Source organism: Aythya fuligula, chromosome 2 (genome assembly GCF_009819795.1).
Source record: "Aythya fuligula isolate bAytFul2 chromosome 2, bAytFul2.pri, whole genome shotgun sequence".
Lineage (NCBI taxonomy): Eukaryota > Metazoa > Chordata > Aves > Anseriformes > Anatidae > Aythya > Aythya fuligula.
The window spans coordinates 159003659-159020531 of NC_045560.1; the positions used below are offsets into that span (position 1 = coordinate 159003659).

General features: G+C 63.5%; 1 protein-coding gene across 1 annotated transcript in view; it reads right to left on the bottom strand.

Annotated features, from left to right (window-relative positions):
* Positions 1-5215: 5215 nt before the first annotated feature.
* The window catches only part of HSF1 (heat shock transcription factor 1), a 37165-nt gene continuing 25507 nt past the window's right edge, over positions 5216-16873 (bottom strand). Inside the window, exons 8-13 of the mRNA XM_032183149.1 lie at positions 15183-15319; positions 13664-13897; positions 9047-9152; positions 8898-8963; positions 6671-6740; positions 5216-6121 (exon numbers count right to left, since the gene is read on the bottom strand). Of these exons, the coding sequence (XP_032039040.1) occupies positions 5916-6121; positions 6671-6740; positions 8898-8963; positions 9047-9152; positions 13664-13897; positions 15183-15319 (819 nt within the window). The 3' untranslated portion in view covers positions 5216-5915. The remainder of the gene's footprint in view (positions 6122-6670; positions 6741-8897; positions 8964-9046; positions 9153-13663; positions 13898-15182; positions 15320-16873) is intronic.

A 16873-nucleotide genomic window follows, 5' to 3' on the forward strand; every position in this document is an offset into this window, starting at 1 on the left:
GGACTGGGAACATTGCTCCTGGACTGGGGGCAGCGCTATGGGGTCTGAGGGCATTGCTATAGGGTCTGGAGGCATCACTGAGGAGACTGGGAACATCGCTATGGGACTGGGGGCAGCGCTAAGGGGTCTGGGGGCATTGCTGGGGCAGCGCTATGGGACTGGGGGCATCACTAAGGGGTCTGGGGACATCACTGGAGACATCACTGTGGGGTCTGGGAGCATCGCTATGGGGTCTTAGGGCATCGCTGGGGGGACTGGGAACATCGCTATGGGACTGGGGGCAGCGCTATGGGGTCTGGGGGCATCACTACGAGGTCTGGGGACATCGCTATGGGGTCTGGAGGCAGTGCTATGGGGACTGGGAGCATTGCTGGGGGGGACTGGGAGCATCGCTATGGGACTGGAGGCAGCGCTCTGCAGTCTGGGGGCAGTGCTGGGGGGTCTGGGGACAGTGCTATGGGGTCTGGGGGAAGTGCTGGGGACATCGCTGTGGGGACAGGGAGCATTGCTGGGGGGACTGGGGGCAGTGCTATGGTGTTTGGGGCCAGTGCTATGGGGACTGGGAGCATTGCTGCAGCACTGGGGGGACTGGGGGCAGTGCTATGGGGTCTGGGGACATTGCTGGGGGGGGCTCAGGGCAGCGCTATGGGGTCTGAGGGCAGTGCTGGGGGCATTGCTATGGCACTGGGGGCAGCTCTATGGGGTCTGGGGACATCGCTATGGGATCTGGGGGCAGCACTGTGGGGTCCGGGGGCAGAACTGGGATTCTGGAAGAATCACTGTGGGGTCTGGGTGCACTGCTACGGGTCTGGGGGCATCGGGGGTGGCCTTGACGGGTCTCTGCACAGCACCAGCCCTGCTGCCCCCCCCCCCACCCCAGTGCCACCCCCGCCCCATTGCCAGGCTCCCCCCGGCTGTTTGTGGGGTGCCCCCTGCGTTATGGGGGTGGCACCAGCCCTGGGATGGGGACTGCAGCCCCTGCTGCACCCTGGGGGCTGCGCAGCCCCACCCGGGGACCCCCAATCAGTGGGGTAGGGGTGGGGGGGTGCTGGGGGTCTGGGGGGGCTGTGGGGGGGCTGTGGGGGGCATCCCCAACCCATCCCCGCTCCGCAGGGCCCCGGCGCTGGCTGCGGCCGCCGTCCTCCTGCTCCTGAGCACCGCCACAGCCGATGGTAAGGGGCTGGGGGCGTGGGGGGGGGGTGCTGGGGGCAGGGGGGCTCCGGGCCCACCGGCAGCCCCAATGGGGTGGTGGGGGGGGGGGCTCGGGCGGTGTTTGCCCCTGGGGTCTGCCCCGCTGTGTCCCCGCAGAGCCCGCGAGCCCCCTGGATGTGGCCCTGTCTGCGGAGGGACAGACGTCAGGTAGGGCCGGGCTGCCCCCCCCCGGGCCTCAGTTTCCCTCCTGGAAACCAAAAAAAAAAAAGGGGGAGGGGGGGGGGTCAGGGTCTGGTGCTGACCCCCCCCCTCTCCTGGTCTCTTGCAGAGCCCGTCAGCCCCGCCAAGCTGGAGGCCTCCGGAGAGAGTGAGGGACCCGCGAGGGGCGGCGGTGGGGGGGGGACAAATGGGGGTGTGCGCCCCCAGCCCCCCCCCCATGACGCCCCTCTCCTCCCCGCAGGCGACCTCACCACCTCCGCACAGCGCCTGGGACAAGGTCGGGGTGGGGGTCACGGGGTTGGGGGGGGTCATGGGGTGTGGTGGGGTCACCGGGGGGGGGTCACGGGGTTGGGGGGGTCACGGTGCTGATGCTCGCCCCTCGCTCAGGCCTGACCGCCGACAGCTTCGAGGGTGCCGGGGGGGCGCAGGCGGCCGTGGTGGCGCTGGGCAGCGACTCGTCCTCCTCCAGCCTCGACGCCCTCAACAGCGGCTCCTTCAGCGCCGACGCCCTCGCCGGGGAGGCCCGGGGCGGTGGGTGCCGGGGGGGTGACGCGGGGACCCCTCACCCTTCACCCCGTGACCCCGTCCCGGCGCTGACCCCAGTGCTCTCTGCCCCCCCGCAGCCCCCGTCGCCGATCTCCCGGCACAGTCCAACGAGTCGGAGGAGGGTGAGGCCGTGTCCGTGCTGGGGGGTCCCGGCTGGAGGAGGGAGACCCCCTGCTCCCCCATAGCGCCCGAGTGGTCTGGGGGGGGCAGGGGGAGAGGAAAGGGGAAGGGGAATGGGGAGGGGAAGGGGAAAGGGAAAGGGGAAAAAGGGAAGGGGAAAAGGAAAGGGGGAAAAAGGGAAACTGAAAGGGAAAGGGGAAAAAGGGAAGGGGAAAGGGGAAGGGGAAGGGGAAGGGCAGTGGGGAGGGGGAAGGAGAATGGGAAAGGGAATGGGAAAGAGAAAAGGGGAAGGGCAGAGGGAAGGGGAAGGGGAAAAAGAAAAGGAAAAAGGAATGAAAAATGGGAAAGGGGAAGGGGGAGGGGAAGGGGTAGGGACTGTCCCTGTCCCCTTCGGGTTGGGGCAATCCCTGGGCACCCCATGAGCTGGGGGTGCCCCCGTTATCCAGGGGTGCCCCATTAAGCTGGGGGGGGGACACATGAGCTGAGGATGCCCCCACAAGCAGGGAGGGGAGGCAGCGAGGCCGCCCCACTGCCTGGGGTGGGCACAACGCAGCCGGGGGGGGGCTGTGCCAGTGCCTGCCCCCAGCCCCGGCGTCTGCCCCTGCCCGCAGGAATGGACCGAGACCTGGACTCGGAGGAGGCCTTGGCCTCCCAAGGTGACTTTTGGCTGGGGAGGGGGGTCCTGGGGGTGCCACCCACCCGTGACAGGGGGGCTGACGCAGCCGCTGCCTCCCCAGGGGTCTGAGAAGGCCGAGCCTCGACGGAGCTGCCCCCCGGGACGCCATCCTCTGCTGCGCTTCCCCACCGCCTCCCTCCGCGCCCCCCCGGCCTCGCTGCAGCCCCCTCCCCAGCCCCCCCAGCCCACCCCGCTCCCCGCAGGACCCCGGTGCCGCCGGGCACTTGCTGGGGGCGAGGAGCTGGGCTGGGGGTGCCCGGGGAGCGGGGTGGGCGGCGGGGCAGGGGCCGTGGAGGCGGCCGGACCTCTCCACGTGCCCTGGGGGGGCGCAGCGCCCGTGCCCCCTCCTCTCATGTGCTGTGCTCCTCTGCCAATAAAGGTCCCTGCAGCAGCCACCCAGCCCTTCTGCCGGCGCCTTCAATGCCCCATCCCCGGCAGCCCCCCCCCCAAATGCGCGCCCCCAGCCCTGCCCCACGCTGCCTCTGGATGCCAAGAGTTGGTGCGGGGTCAGAGCACGGTTTGGGGGGGGAATTTGGGAAAAGGAACAACCAAGTGAATCCATGGGGGGGCCATTCAGCGCCTCGGTCCCACCCCTGGGCTGCTGTTAGCAGGTGATGCAGTGCACCAGGGAGCTGCTGCTGTGGGTTCTCCTTGCCCTTTCCCTGAGCCAGACCCGGCTGCACCGGGACCCCCCCCACGTCCCCACGGTGCCCCCCGCATCGCCACGCTGCCTGGCTCTGCTGCCAGCCCCAGTTCTTTTGGGTGCCAGGAGCAGTTTGCTCCTCCCCAGTTCCCACAGCCCAAAAACCCTTTTGCACCCTGGCTCCATCCACGCTGATTTTTTATGACCTTCGTGCTGCACTCACAGCGCCGGGGCTCGGCGCGGACACGGCAGGGACCCTGATATCTACACGGGCCCTGGGGGGGGGGGGCAGGGTGGAGGTGGGCGAGGGGCACCCCAGGCGCTTGGTGCTCCCCACTGGGGTCTGCTCCTGTCACCGGGACTGATGTGATTCACCTGGGGGGCTGCGCACCCCTGGGCCCCTCACCACGGTGCCCCTGATCCCACGGGCACAGCGCGGCCCCTCTGCTGCGCTCGGCGGATCCGGGGACAGGATCCGCGGGCGTCTCCCGGGGTGGGTGATGAATGACAGGGGGAAGTTCCCCGTGCTCGGCCCCGCTGGACGTGGCCCTCATTAGCCGGGATGAGCTCATGGATCCGCCCGCGTCACGCACAATTACTTCGATCATTACGGCCCGGCCGGAGCGAGGGGCTCCCACAGCCCTCAGACCCCGGCGTGCCCCCGGCCAGCCGTGCCCCACACAGGCACCGCCGCTCTCCACCACCCACTCGCCGGCCCCAGCAATGCAAACCCTGCACCAAGTGCTGCTGCCTGCAGCAGGCTGCATGGAAGGGCCCTGGCAGAGGCACAAAATGGGGTGGAAAAAACAAATCTGCCAAGCGCTGTGCAGGGCACTGCGCGCTGCAGCCTCTCACCAGCCCTGAGCCTGCCCGTGTGTCCTGGTGAGCTGCGGTGCTGAGCCCCCCCCCAGCTCCCCACCACGTCTGGAAATGGCCACGGCTTTGTTGGCACGGCCACGGGTGAGCCGGCTGCGTGGCACGGCTCAGCCCTGGTCCTGCAGGGAGCAGTCGGTCACCCGGATGGCTTTTAGTTCATGAGGCCCTTGGTGCATTCATGCTGCTGGAGACCGAGGGATAATGAGAGTTTGTGGGATCACAAACGGGTCCTGCCGTGAACCCAAGATCCTCTCCTTGTCACAAAACTCCCGCTTCCTGGCACGCTGCAGGTTCGGAAGGTGAGCGTGGCTTCGAGTTTGTGGTGGTGCCGAGTTTGGAGGCGTGGGGGTGGGCAGCCCTGGGGACAACAACCTGCAACGTGCTGAATGAAAGGTGAAGGCTTTGTCGTTGTTCTCATCAAAATGAGGCCTCCTGAAAGGCGTGCACAGCGCCCAGCTCTCCTCCGGCACACTGGTGTGGGTCCCGCAGCGCCCTCATCCTCCACGGGCTCAGCTACGGAAACGTCCTGGAAAACTCAGCCCAGGCTCAGCGGGATTCAGGCAAGAAGCCACGGCACAGAGTTTGAACACAGGCACGTGCACTCACTCCTCTGCTGCCGTGGGTGACACCGGCGGCTCCGGCACCGGGCACCGGGATCTCCCGGCACAGCTCGGCAGCTCCGGGCCGTGCAGGGGAACTGGGGGGGGCCTTCACCCCATCTGCTTCCCAGAGAGAGGACAAAAATGAAGCTTCCGACCATAGAAAAGCCACCAGGTGACAGAGCATTTGTTTTATATATATTTGTATGTATATATATAGAGAGATATTTATATATATATAGATAGAAGTGGGTTCTTCTTCTCTCATGTAAAAATTCAAAATACAGTTTTTACTATTAACAATCTGAAGTGTAAATGTACAAATTTTTACTGCTAAGCAAAAGGAAAACAAAACCAAAGAAACAAACAAAAAGAAACACACAGAACAAGAGGAAATAAAAAGAGAAGGGAAAGCCGGGCCCGGGGGGAGCCCGGGGCGCCCGGGGTGTGCGCGCGCGCGCGGAGACCCTCGGGGACCAGACCGCGAGGCAGAGACCACAAAGGGATCCAACCCACCGGCGCCAGATTGGCAAACTTTTATTTCTCTTTAAAAACCATCGCGTCCGCCTCTCCGGGGCGAGGAGGGAAGGGGGACACGGGGGTGGAGGAGGAATTCCCTGCCCCTGAGAAGCGACCCCATCCGCACGCCCGGCGAGCGCCGCGCTCCGGGGCGAGGGGCGCCCGCGGCCGTGCCCCCGCGGCTGCCGGGTCCTCGGTGCCCGGCGCGGGGCTCGGCTGCCGCCCGCGGTCGCCCGGCGGCTGCTGCCGGGGCCGCCCGGGCTCTCCCGCTCGCTCAGCGCCGCGCCGGGGCCGGGCACGGCACCGCCGCCGGGGTCTCTGGCACCGCTCGGCCCCCAACGACTGCCGAACTGGAGGAGCGCTGGGTGGCTAGAATCTAAAGCGGGTTTCAAAACACCTCATTAAGCACACACACAAATGAAATCCTCACAGTGCCGGGGGAAGCAAACATGAACCAGAGGGTGTTGAGAGCTGTCAATGTCTGTGCAAAGCAAGGAGGCTGGCGGCTGGATTTCCCTTTCATGCGCATCCTTTTCTCTTCCTCTCTTTCGCCCTGCCCTCAGCCTTAGGATACCGCAGGGTCCTTGGGTTTGGCCTGCTCAGTCCCGGACAAGAGCGAGATGGTGGGGTCCTCCGCGTACTCGTCTCCGTCGGTGAAGTACGGCCCTTCTCCCAGCTCGAAGAATATGGGCAGGTCTCCGCTCCCCATGTCCACGGCGCTCGAGTCCACCAGGAAGAGGGGCTGGGCCGTGTAGTGCACCAGCTGCTTTCCTGCAAAGAAAGAGTGTGCTGGGGGGAAATTCTGCGGGGAATTCTGCTGGGGCACTGCGAGGAGCTGGGGCACTGCGTGGAGCGGGTGCCACGAGGCTGCACCCCCCAAACTCTGTTGTCATCAAGCGAGGAAGTGCTCGGTAACACAGCAGAGCCCTCGCTGCCAATGCCAGGGCTCAGGCAAGGGCTTTTGGTGGCACAGCGAGGAGCAGAACCAGGCCTCAGGGGGGCTTCGCTCCCAGCCTGTGCCCTGGGACTCGCTCACCCCAGCTCCAGGTGACCGGGGGCTTCCCTGCGCCCCCAGACCCCGACAGGAGCTGGAGCAAGCCCCGGCCGGGCACTGAGGTGCTGGGGTTGCTGCTGAGTGGGGAGCAGAACGGTGGCAGCCCACGCAAAGCCAGAGACAGCCCTCCACCCCTTCCCCCTCCACCCCTTCTCCTTCCCAGTCCAAGCACTCCCACCTCTCTCAGCCAAACACGCTTTTGGGAGCAGAAATGGTTTTGCCACGGCCCCAGGTCTTGTGAGGGAGGCAAAATGAGCGCCCCGTACCTGTGTCTGCTGTGCTGACCTCTGTCTCAGTGGGTTTCTGCTGTTCCTGGGAAGAAAGGAGATCCTGAATCTGCAGGGAGAGAAGGTGGGCTGGGTAGCACCCGGCACAGGGTGGGTCCACGCCGACAGAAAGCGCAGTGCTCTCGGCACAGTCACACAGGGAAAGCAGTGGGTTACAATCCTGAAGCCCCACTAATTCACCCCGACGTGCCCGGAGGCTGATGAGCACCCACGGCTCAGGGCATCACCAGCGACCCCGTGAAGGATGCAGCCAGTGCCCACCCCGGGTCCCAGGTGCCACCCGCAGAGCTCCTGGGCTGCTGTGCCTGCTGTGCCCGTGGTGTGAAGGCAGGGACAGCAGGGACAGCCCCCAGGGCCTTGGTGAGCCCTTTAGGGAAGGATTTGCTGCTACCAGAGCGCGCCAGGGTCCCGGTAAGCTGCGGGTGGAGGTCACATCCCTGCTCCATCTGGCCCCACGGGCACCCCTGGGCTGGGATGGCCGAGGAGGGAGCGTTGGAGGCACAAAAGGGCTGGGAGGGAGCAAAGCTGCCTGCCCTGTACAAAATCCCAGCACCAGGAGCCGGCAGGCTGGGACCTGTGCCTGCGCTCCTGCAGCAGCGCTCGCACACCTCGTAGCCCTGTGGCTACCACGAGCTGAAGTCTCCTGAGCAGGTGTTTAAGCGTGTACCGAGCACGTTCCAGCACCACCTGGCAGCCAGCAGCAAGCAGGAGCAGTGCCTGTGAACACGGGGACTCAAGAGCCCCGTGCCCACAGCCCGTGGGGCTCCCCTGTGCCGGCACGGGGCCGCGCGGTGCGATGGCAGCACCAGATGGAGCAGAGCCCTGTCCCTCACGTTACCAAATGTTCTGGGAGCATCCCAAGGGAGGCTTTGCTGTGGGAAGCCGCAGGGTGATGTAGATGTGCTGTGGACAGGGACATCAGAGGGGTGCTGCCCGTGCTCCCCTGTCCCGTGCCACCGCCACCTTCGTGCCCAGGAGCACGCCTGCAGGCCCCCAGAAGAGACCCTAGATTTTGGCTTTCCTGTTTGGAAAACCCTTCAGGACGTTTCCTGTTCTACTCTTAGGAAATAAATAAACAAATAAATAAATAAATCAAATTCCTTCTTTTTCAGGTTAATAAAAAACGGAAGGAAGAGGAGGGGGGCAGGAGCCTCGTGCTCACGGCACCACCCGCACAAGGAGAGCCCTCCTGCGTCTGACCTGGACCAGACTCACTCCCCGCCTCCCTGTGCTCCTGGGGTTTATTTCGGGTTCCCTCTGTTTGGTCAGGGAGCTGCTCCACGTCACGGCAGTGCCCGGCCGCGTCCCAGCCCGCAGCCCTGCGCGGCGCTCGGTGCTGAAGACACTCGAGCAGATAAAACGAACAACGCAGCACGGGACGGGGCCTGCCTAGAGAAAAACCTCCCGACGATGTCAGGACGGCAGCAGGAGGGCTTATGGAAACCACATGCGGCTCTCCACGGGCCTCTGCGCACTTCCACGTTCAGGGGGCAGGGCTCGGAGGAGAGGCAGCCGTCTCAGCACCTAATTAACCGAGCGTGAGTGATGAAGTGGCCCCGCTCGCTGTACAGAGCCGGCCGCAGCACTAATTGAATGATTTCCCCCTGGAGGACCCCAGCCCCACGCGGGGCTCCGCGCTCCCCCTCCCCGCCTCCCTCCTGCGGGCTGGGGATGGCCCCGATGCTTGGAGCTGTCAGAGCCCCCAGGAGCTATCCAAGCCCCCCAGGAGCTGTCAGAGCCCCCAGGAGCTGTCAGAGCCCCCAGGAGCTATCCAAGGCCCCCAGGAGCTATCCGAGCCCCCCAGGAGCTATCCAAGCCCCCCAGGAGCTGTCAGAGCCCCCAGGAGCTATCCAAGCCCCCCAGGAGCTATCCAAGCCCCCCAGGAGCTATCCGAGCCCCCCAGAGGCTGTCAGAGCCCCCCACGAGCTGTCAGAGCCCCCCAGGAGCTATCCAAGCCCCCCAGGAGCTATCCGAGCCCCCCAGGAGTTGTCAGAGCCCCCAGGAGCTATCCAAGCTCCCCAGGAGCTATCCGAGCCCCCCAGGAGCTGTCAGAGCCCCCAGGAGCTATCCAAGCCCCCCAGGAGCTGTCAGAGCCCCCCAGGAGCTCTCAGAGCCCCCTGGAGCTGTCCAAGCCCCCCTGGAGCTGCCCGAGCCCCCCGGGTGCGGAGGGGCTGCCGGCACAGCCGCACGGGGGGGAGCTACTCACACTGGCAAGGCTGCTGTCCAGGTCGGGGAGGTTCATGTCTGTAACCGTCATGGAGGGGCTGAAGAGCTGCCAGAGGAAAGAACGGTGAGGGCAGGGCAGGGGGGCACGGCCGGGAGCCCCCCGTGCCCCCCCCTGTGCGCGGTACTCACGTCCAGCAGCGCGCTCGTGTCGACGCTGAAGCCGTGCGTGGTCAGCATCGTCTGAAGGTTGTCCAGGTTGGAGTCGATGGTGTCCAGGTGGTCGTTGAGCTCATTCCTGGGCAGGAGAGAGGCGTCGTGCTCAGGGTGCTGGTAACCACCAGCCCCGTGGGCTCGCGGGGGTCCTGGCACGGCTCTGCCTGTCCAGGATGCAGCTTTGGGCCCTTCCTTCAGCCCTGAGGCACGGAGTGTCCCCTCTGCGCCCCAGCTGCTGCAACGTGACAAAGGGCAACAAACCAACCCCCCTGCAACAGCGTGTTTTGGGGCAGAAGGTGCACGGGGAACACTGCTGGCAGAAAGCACCTTCACCTCTGGACCGGCACTGGGGAAACTGGTGCTTGCTCAGCAGGAGACGCAGCTCCTGGTGGTGATGGAGAGAACTCAAGCTGCTTTCTGGGGACACAACCTCACCCTCACACCCTGACCTGCGCCCACCCTGCAGGGCTGCACACGCAGCGAGTCCCCCAGGCACTCTCCTGTTCCTGGTTTTTATGCTCAGGCTGCTTCAGGGCCGCAGAGCAGCGGGTGGCATCCCCCTCGTGGTGCTACGATTGGGACCGTTTTGTCACTGCTGCTACGGGCGCAGAGGCTGCAAGGTGAGCTGCCAGAACAAGAGCAGTGCTCGCAGTGCTCCTGGGAACGCTGCCTGGGCTGCAGACACAGCCCTGCCTCGCACACACACGCAGGAGCTGCAGGGATCTGTAACTTTTTTCTGGACTAAAATCCACGAACGCTCAGCAAATAAATGACTTATCCACCTGCATGCTTTTAAACGACTTCCAAAGTCATTTAAAAGCACCCGAGATGTTTTGGCAGATTTCAGATGCTTTCGGCGACCCCACAATCAGACTCATCCTGCAGCAAGGCCGGCAAGCACTGCACGAGGCGAGAGCAGAGCCGCTGGGCAACGCGGCAGCTCCGGGGGTGTCTCCTGGTGAGGTGGCACGAGGCGTCTCGCGTGCCGTGCCCTCCTGCCGGCTGTGCCCTGCAGCCCCAGCAGCAGCTGCGTGAAAGCAGCACCTCCAACTCCACAGATCTGCTCCGTGGCTCTGCCTCCGGCCCCGGGATGCTCCCTTCCCCAGCGGGGAGACTTCTTACAAAGCAGGGGGGAGCTGAGCTCTGGGGAGCCCTCGGGGGTCCCCAGCCTGGCCCCCCAGCCCCATCCCCAGCCGCTGGCTGCCACCAGGAGCTCGTGGGCGCCGCGCTGCCCAGCGCTGAAGGCAAAGCCCTGCGGAGGCACAGAGCTGCTTTTGTTCCCCGCGCTGCTTTTCCTCCCAAACGTCCCCGTTTCTGACAGCACGCCGACGGCGCGGCCTTGCACCGATTATCTCATTTCTGCAGGAAAAAAAAAAAAGCAATTCCGGCCCCTGAGCTCTGCCCAGGTCACACGGCGCCTTGTGATGTGTCTGCACCTGGGAGATGGGGTGAGGACAGCAGGGCCCAGGGCCCCAGCAGGCAAATAACGACCGGAGAGCGACAGCTCCAGCGGGGACCCCCTCCGGCAGCCCGCGGGTAGGCAGGACACACGCTCAGGAACGCTTTGTAGCTGGGGCCAGCTTACATTTCTCTTTTGAACCACTCTCCACCTTAACTGGAAGCAGTCACGGGCAATACTTCAGACAATTTCTCCCAGGCTTCTGCTCGCAGCCACCGTGGGAGGCAGGAACGGGGCTGGATGGATGCGCCCTGCCGCTGGCTGCTACAGCGCCCCGCTGCGCACTCAGGTTTTACCGTGGGAAGTTTCCTCCTTCTGTCCTTATCACAAAACCAGAGGAGGCCTCAGGAGAATCATTTAAGCCCTGGGCTCCCCCCGCTCTGAAGGTGGGAGCAGTTCGTGGGCAGCGCCCCGTGCTTGGAGCAGCCCGGTCTGCGCTGCCCCGCGGCCGTGCTGCTGCGCTGCCGGGCTGGCAGAACGGGGATTAACGACAAAATGGGGCAGAATGGGGATGAACAACAAAAACACGAAACCGAAACGCCCTGAGAAAGCCCGTGGAGACAGCAGGGTCCCGTATGGCACACCCAGGCTCAGTGAGACGTCTCCCCAAATGCCTCTGATGTGGACCCAGCTCCATGACCTGGTGCACGGCAGCACGGCTTGTGGGGTGCAGCCCTGGTGCCATTATGGGGTGAGCACACAGAGGGCTTTGGCCCCCAAAACGTGGCGCACACAGCTCCACGGGGGGGTGGAGGACAACGCCGGGGCCGTGCCACCGAGCACTGAGAGGCAAATCCCTTCCCTGCACAGCCTGAGCTCTCGGTGCAGATGAAATTCCCTCGAACAAAGGGTGTCTTGTAGATTAAATAACAGCCTGTGGGGCGCACAAAGAGGCACTGCACGCCGGGACCTGCGGCCTCACGGGCGGCTCCTCTCCAATAATCTGAGAACAAGAGGAACACGCTGCATGTGATGAAAGGCAGGTATTGCTGAGCCGTCTTGGCAGGCTGTCAGTGCACGGGTCACGGCACGGCGTCCGGGCACCGCTGTCATCCCGCACGGTCCCCGCCGTCAGGGAACACTTCCCTTATTGCCTGAGTCCCAAAAGCAGTGAGCAAACTCCTCGGAATTTAACCGCTGCTGCCCCGCCAGGGCGCCGTGCTGCTGCCTCCCCCCGGGGCAGGGCACGGGGCACGGGCTGGGCTGGATGCTCACAGGACGGGCACACGGGGACCACGTCCGTGGTGCAGTGCAGTGGGGTCTGGTCCACGAGAGCTGGCTGCCAGCGTTTCAATTAGCAAGTCATCCTCCTTTCTGCTCAGCACCGCAGCACAACGTGTGCTCTGGTCACTGCAGCTCCCCCGGGGCACCTCCAGCTTCCAGCGCTGCTCCAGGGGGCGTGGGGCTGCTCCAGAAAAATGGGGAAGGGGCTGAGGGCACGGCAGTGCCACCGTCCTCCTGATGCTGCTCCCGTGCAGCAGGAGCCGTGGCAGCACCACCCCGAGGAACAAAGCTACAGGCAGGGTGCTGAGGCACCAAGCAGGCAGAGGGGAGCAGCGTGGTGCTGCTGGCACGGTGCTGGAGTAGGAGAGCACCCCAAAAAGGGGAAGAGCACTGAAGAAGGGGAAGCACCAGCCCCTTCTTTTAACCAACCCTCAGAAGCTCTCCAGGACGAAGCGTGGAGCTCGCTCTCTGCAGGAGCAAGGGGCAAACGTCTTCTGTGTCCTTTGCCTGCCTCTGCGTAGTCTGCAGGAGTGCTCAATAATTCAGGAACACTCGGCAGCGCTTTTATTTCATTTTTATTACCCTTTAAACGGCGAGTTTCGGCTTCTGAAGCTGCATAATGTAACCGAGCTGCAAAATAAAGCCTGCCTCTTTTTAAGGACAGTTGGTATCGCCGAGACGGATTGCCGTGGGTCTATAAATAGGAGAAGCTATAGACAAAAAAACCTCCCACAGGGCCGGGAGGAAGGAGCGAGCGGGCGTTTCCTGACTGCGAGGTGTGATGCAGCAAACGCAGCTCCCTGTGTGCTGCCAGCAGGCTCCAGGCAGCCCCCAGCTGCCCCCGTGCGACCCTGCAGGAAGGGGGCTTCTTCCTCAGCCCTCTGCCTCCTCCTGTGGTGCCACGACACCACAGCCTTTTGGCTACGGGAGCGCTCTGCTGCCTTCTAGGTCCTCCAAACTACCTGCGCCTTCCCCAGGCTGCTTTTATGGACAGCCTGCCCCGGGGTGCAGAGGGGAGACCTTAATTCCAGCACTCCTTTTCCCCCAGCACACCGGCTGAGTGGGAAGGGGCTGAGATCTGAGCAGCAGCAAGATCCCAGCGTGGTGCTGGAAGGGGTTCCTGGTGGTCTGACACACACAGGCAGCTCCCAGCTCTCCACCCCGACTCCTGCAGCTCCCACGCGAGCGCTGCGTGGTGATGAAGGTGTCAGACCACGAGCTGACCCCCAGGACAAAGCCCCCACCAGCCTTCAGCCCAGCCCAGCCGGGCTCTGATGCAAGCTGTGAGCAGAGCCCGGGTGGGAGGATGCGACTAGGGCTGGGTGGCGAGCTGCAGGTTGGGGCAAAACTTCCCCTACTGGCCTGGGGGCAGCGGGGTCGGGGCAGCCTCCCGGTTCCGAACCTCCCCTGCAGGCAAAAAGCCCCGGGGAGAAGCTTCCAGCAAGCGGTGGGGGAAGGCGCCCGTGTCTGCGTGCCCGTCAGCTGCCTTCGGGCTGCGAGCACAAAGCAGGAGCTTCCAAAAAGCTCCAAAGCAGGAGGATGTGCGGGGCCCGAGACAAAACACAGCTGATCCCACAGTGACTCATTTCTGCGCCGCAGGAGCGGAGTTTGAGCGAGCCCGAATTTAGCACAGGCATTTTTATCCATTCTTATTTTGGCAGCCACGTGGCCCCTTGCAGCAGCATCGGGTCCCTGCGTTGGGGGTGTAAAGCCCTGCACGGGGTCAGGAGGTGGGCTACTACCCCCAACACCACGGGGAGAGGACAAAATATCTGCCCCGGCAGAGCCACGGGGGAGCTCCCTGCACAAACGGCCACGTCTGCCCCCCGAGCTGCGGGCTGCTGGCATCTGTAAAGCCCAGCAGCCCAGAGCAGTGGGGTTTGGAGGTGAAACAGGAGAGCAGCACTTACTTGTCGAGGCAGGCAACGCTGAGGCACTTTTCCTGGGGCTGAGGCTGTGTGGTGCTGTTGCCAGCGGCAGCGGTCGTGGTGCTGGGTTCGTTCTCCTGCAGGATGGAGTCGATGAACGTGGAGGGAGACAGAGGAGTTTCGACAGCAGGAGGGTTCCCTGGGCTGGCCTCCTCTATCTTGGGGCTGCGGGAGGGACTGGGGGGCTCTTCTTTGATCCGGACCACGGGACTACTCCTGGGGGAAGGAAAGAGAGCGGGTGAGGATCCGGCACCGACGCAGGATCGGTTCCTGAGATCTGCTCCCACACAACAGGATAAAAATCCTCACGTCTGCTGCTGCCTTCCTTGTGTACAAAGCCTCTGGAGCCAGCTACAAAGATGAGGTTGAGAGAGCACCCAAATATGCTGTCACCACCGCCCCAGAGCCTTCTGATGGCAGTGACCCCTCTGTGCCAGCCCAGCCTGGGCTCTGCCCTTAGCCAAAGCACCCGGGCATTTGCAGAGGTTCTGTTTTTGTGGGAAGGGAAGGGAAGGGAAGGGAAGGTGGCCCCTTTGGTCAGCCCTAATCCTGCAGATGGGAGCCCTTCCCCACCCCAGCTCGCTGGTTTGGGGCGGCAGAGGCTCAATTAGTCCTCGTGGCAAGGACAGCAGCGACAAAAGAAGGGGGAAAGGGCCCATTAAGCCAACATATGGTCTATATTGAAGAGCGAGCGCTCCTGGCAGAGGGTGTTCAGGCAATAAATGGCATTTGTGGGTGATTCAGCACCTCAGGGGGAGCGCCGATGCCAGGAAAAACCTATTAAAGGGAAGCAAAAAGGCGACCACAAGGTGCTAAAGAAAGATGGGCCCGGGGGGGGCTCAGATCAAGAGCCTCCGAGCGGGGTGTGAGGGCTGAACGGCCGCACTGATGGAGCTCGGGAGGCTTCCAGCAGTACCCAGAGGTGGTGGCAGAGGCACACGAGGCTGACTATGAGCCACGGGACCTGCAGCACTCGCCTCTTGGGGCCTGTGGACCTGAAGCAGGTGAAGGGCACAAGGAGAAGGGCTGCTGGCTGCCCTCAACGTGCTGCAGATCCTCAGCTGCTGCACCTGAGCTGCTGGGGATGGACCTGGCATCGTTACTCCCAATTATTTTTTGTTCTCTGTGTCTCCTCCTCTGCGCAGCAGTCTGTAAGGGCAGGGCAAAGCCACCCCAGCTCCCAGGAGGCTGGTAATTCCACCTGATGGGGCTGACACACCGCTGAAGGTCTGTTTCTTGGGGACTGGGACCCCTCCGGGGCTTGCTCACGCTGGGCAGGGAGGCAAAGGAGCAAACGTTGGCTGAGTGCAGGATTAGAGCTGATCTGGAGAAATAAAAGGCTGCTGAGCCGGCAGTGTCCTGCTCCGTTTTTGGCTGTCACCCCCGGGGGATTGCAGCCTCTGCCACGAGATATCAGCTGTACTGATACCCTACAGCTCAGCCCACCGGGTAACAATCCCCACGAAGCCAACGTGAGGCTGCAGGAGAGCAGCAGCGTTACCTTTCGTCAAGGCTGCCGCTGGGAGATGCTGAAGGGCTGGACTGGGCGAGCTCCGTCACGTCGGAGATGATGGGGCCAGAGTTGGCTGAAGAATCCGGGGAATAGAGGTTGGAGCCGCTATAGGCTGGGGAAGAAGCCTGAAAGGACAAAGCACAGCGGCTGTGGGGTGGAGCACAAGGCACAAAGCAGACAGCGACCCACGGGGGCTCAACACAAAACGCATCGCCCACCCCACGCACTGCTGGAGGCACACGTCGGGCCTCTGTCCCCTGAACTCTTCCTGGAAACGGTGAAATTTCAAAAGTAACAATATTGGATGCTTTCCCTGGATGATTCAACACTTGGACGCGGAGCAGCTCTGCGTCTCACCCTTCCCCTCCCACTCTGAGCCTTTCTTTTATGCTCAAAGGAAAGCCGAAGTTCTCAGGACCTAGAGATGAACGAAATTCAAGGTGTGAGGAACACAAGACTCCCCGCTGGCTGGGGACCCGGGGTCGGGTCCCACGAGTGGCACAGCACCAGGCCACCCACGCCAGCCGTCCTGGTGCAAAACCACTCTGCAATTTCCACTCAAATCGGGGCCGTGGCAGCGTCAGCATCCAGTGCTCGTGCTGGCAGACGGCTCTGACAAACCGCCCAGCGATCGCTCCTCGCCCCTGAGCTGGAAGCCACGAACACTTGGGGCTGCGAGGAGCCGGCCACACGGGTTTCTCATAACGAGCAGAGCCCTGAGATACCTGGAGGAGCTCCCAGAGGCTCTGCGCAACGCTCGGCGCGCGGGGGGAACGAAGGCACTTCTAAAGCTGAGCTCACAGCGCTGGACGGGAGCTGGAAGGGGAACAGAGCCCTCGCACGGGGTGGTCTGGCAGCAGGAGAGCTCTTTAACGGGGCTGAGATATTTTGATATTTCGGGTCTCGGCTAAAAAGCTGATCGGATCAGCCGGGCACAGCAGGGCGCTGCGTGTCGGGAGCTGGTGGTCTGAATGCGCTGCCCCTGGAAGCAGGGACAGCCTTTATTTTGCTGCAAGCAGCCCGGCGAGGGCACCCGGCCGCTCTCCCAGCTGTAAAGCCTCGCTCCTGAACCGCAGCCCTGCCAGAAATTCAGTGCAAAGAACCTCGAAAAGGAGGTTCTTGGAAAAAGCCTTGGAAAAGGAACGGCAGCTGCTTCCCATGCAGGGGGCAGATGGGAAGAGAGCCCCGAACCTGGGTGGCGCTAGGAGATGAGTAACGTGAAAACACCCACGTTGAGACGGGATGGAAGGGACCAGCACAGGCCAGAGGTGGTGAAAAGCAAACAGGGAGCAAACACCAGCAAGAGGCAGGGCAGCTCCCGCATCCACGGCACCACGTGGCATCAAAGCAGGGTTCACACCGTGTCGTGGCAGCGCTCCTGTGGCATTGTGGCAGGGTCTGTGGGGTGCCAGGGTCTGTGTGGTGTCACAGCAGGGTCTGTGTGGTGTCACAGCAGGGTCTGTGCAGTGTCAGGGTTTGTTCAAAGTCACAGCAAGGTCTGTGCGGTGCCAGGCTTTGTGCAGTGTCAGGGTTTGTGCAGCGTCATGGCAGGGTTTGTGCAGTGTCATAGCAGGGTCTGTGTGGTGCCAGGGTCTGCACAGCGTCACAGCAGGGTTTGTGCAGTGTCACGGCAGGGTTTGTGCAGTGTCAGGCTTTGTGCAGCGTCACGGCAGGGTTTG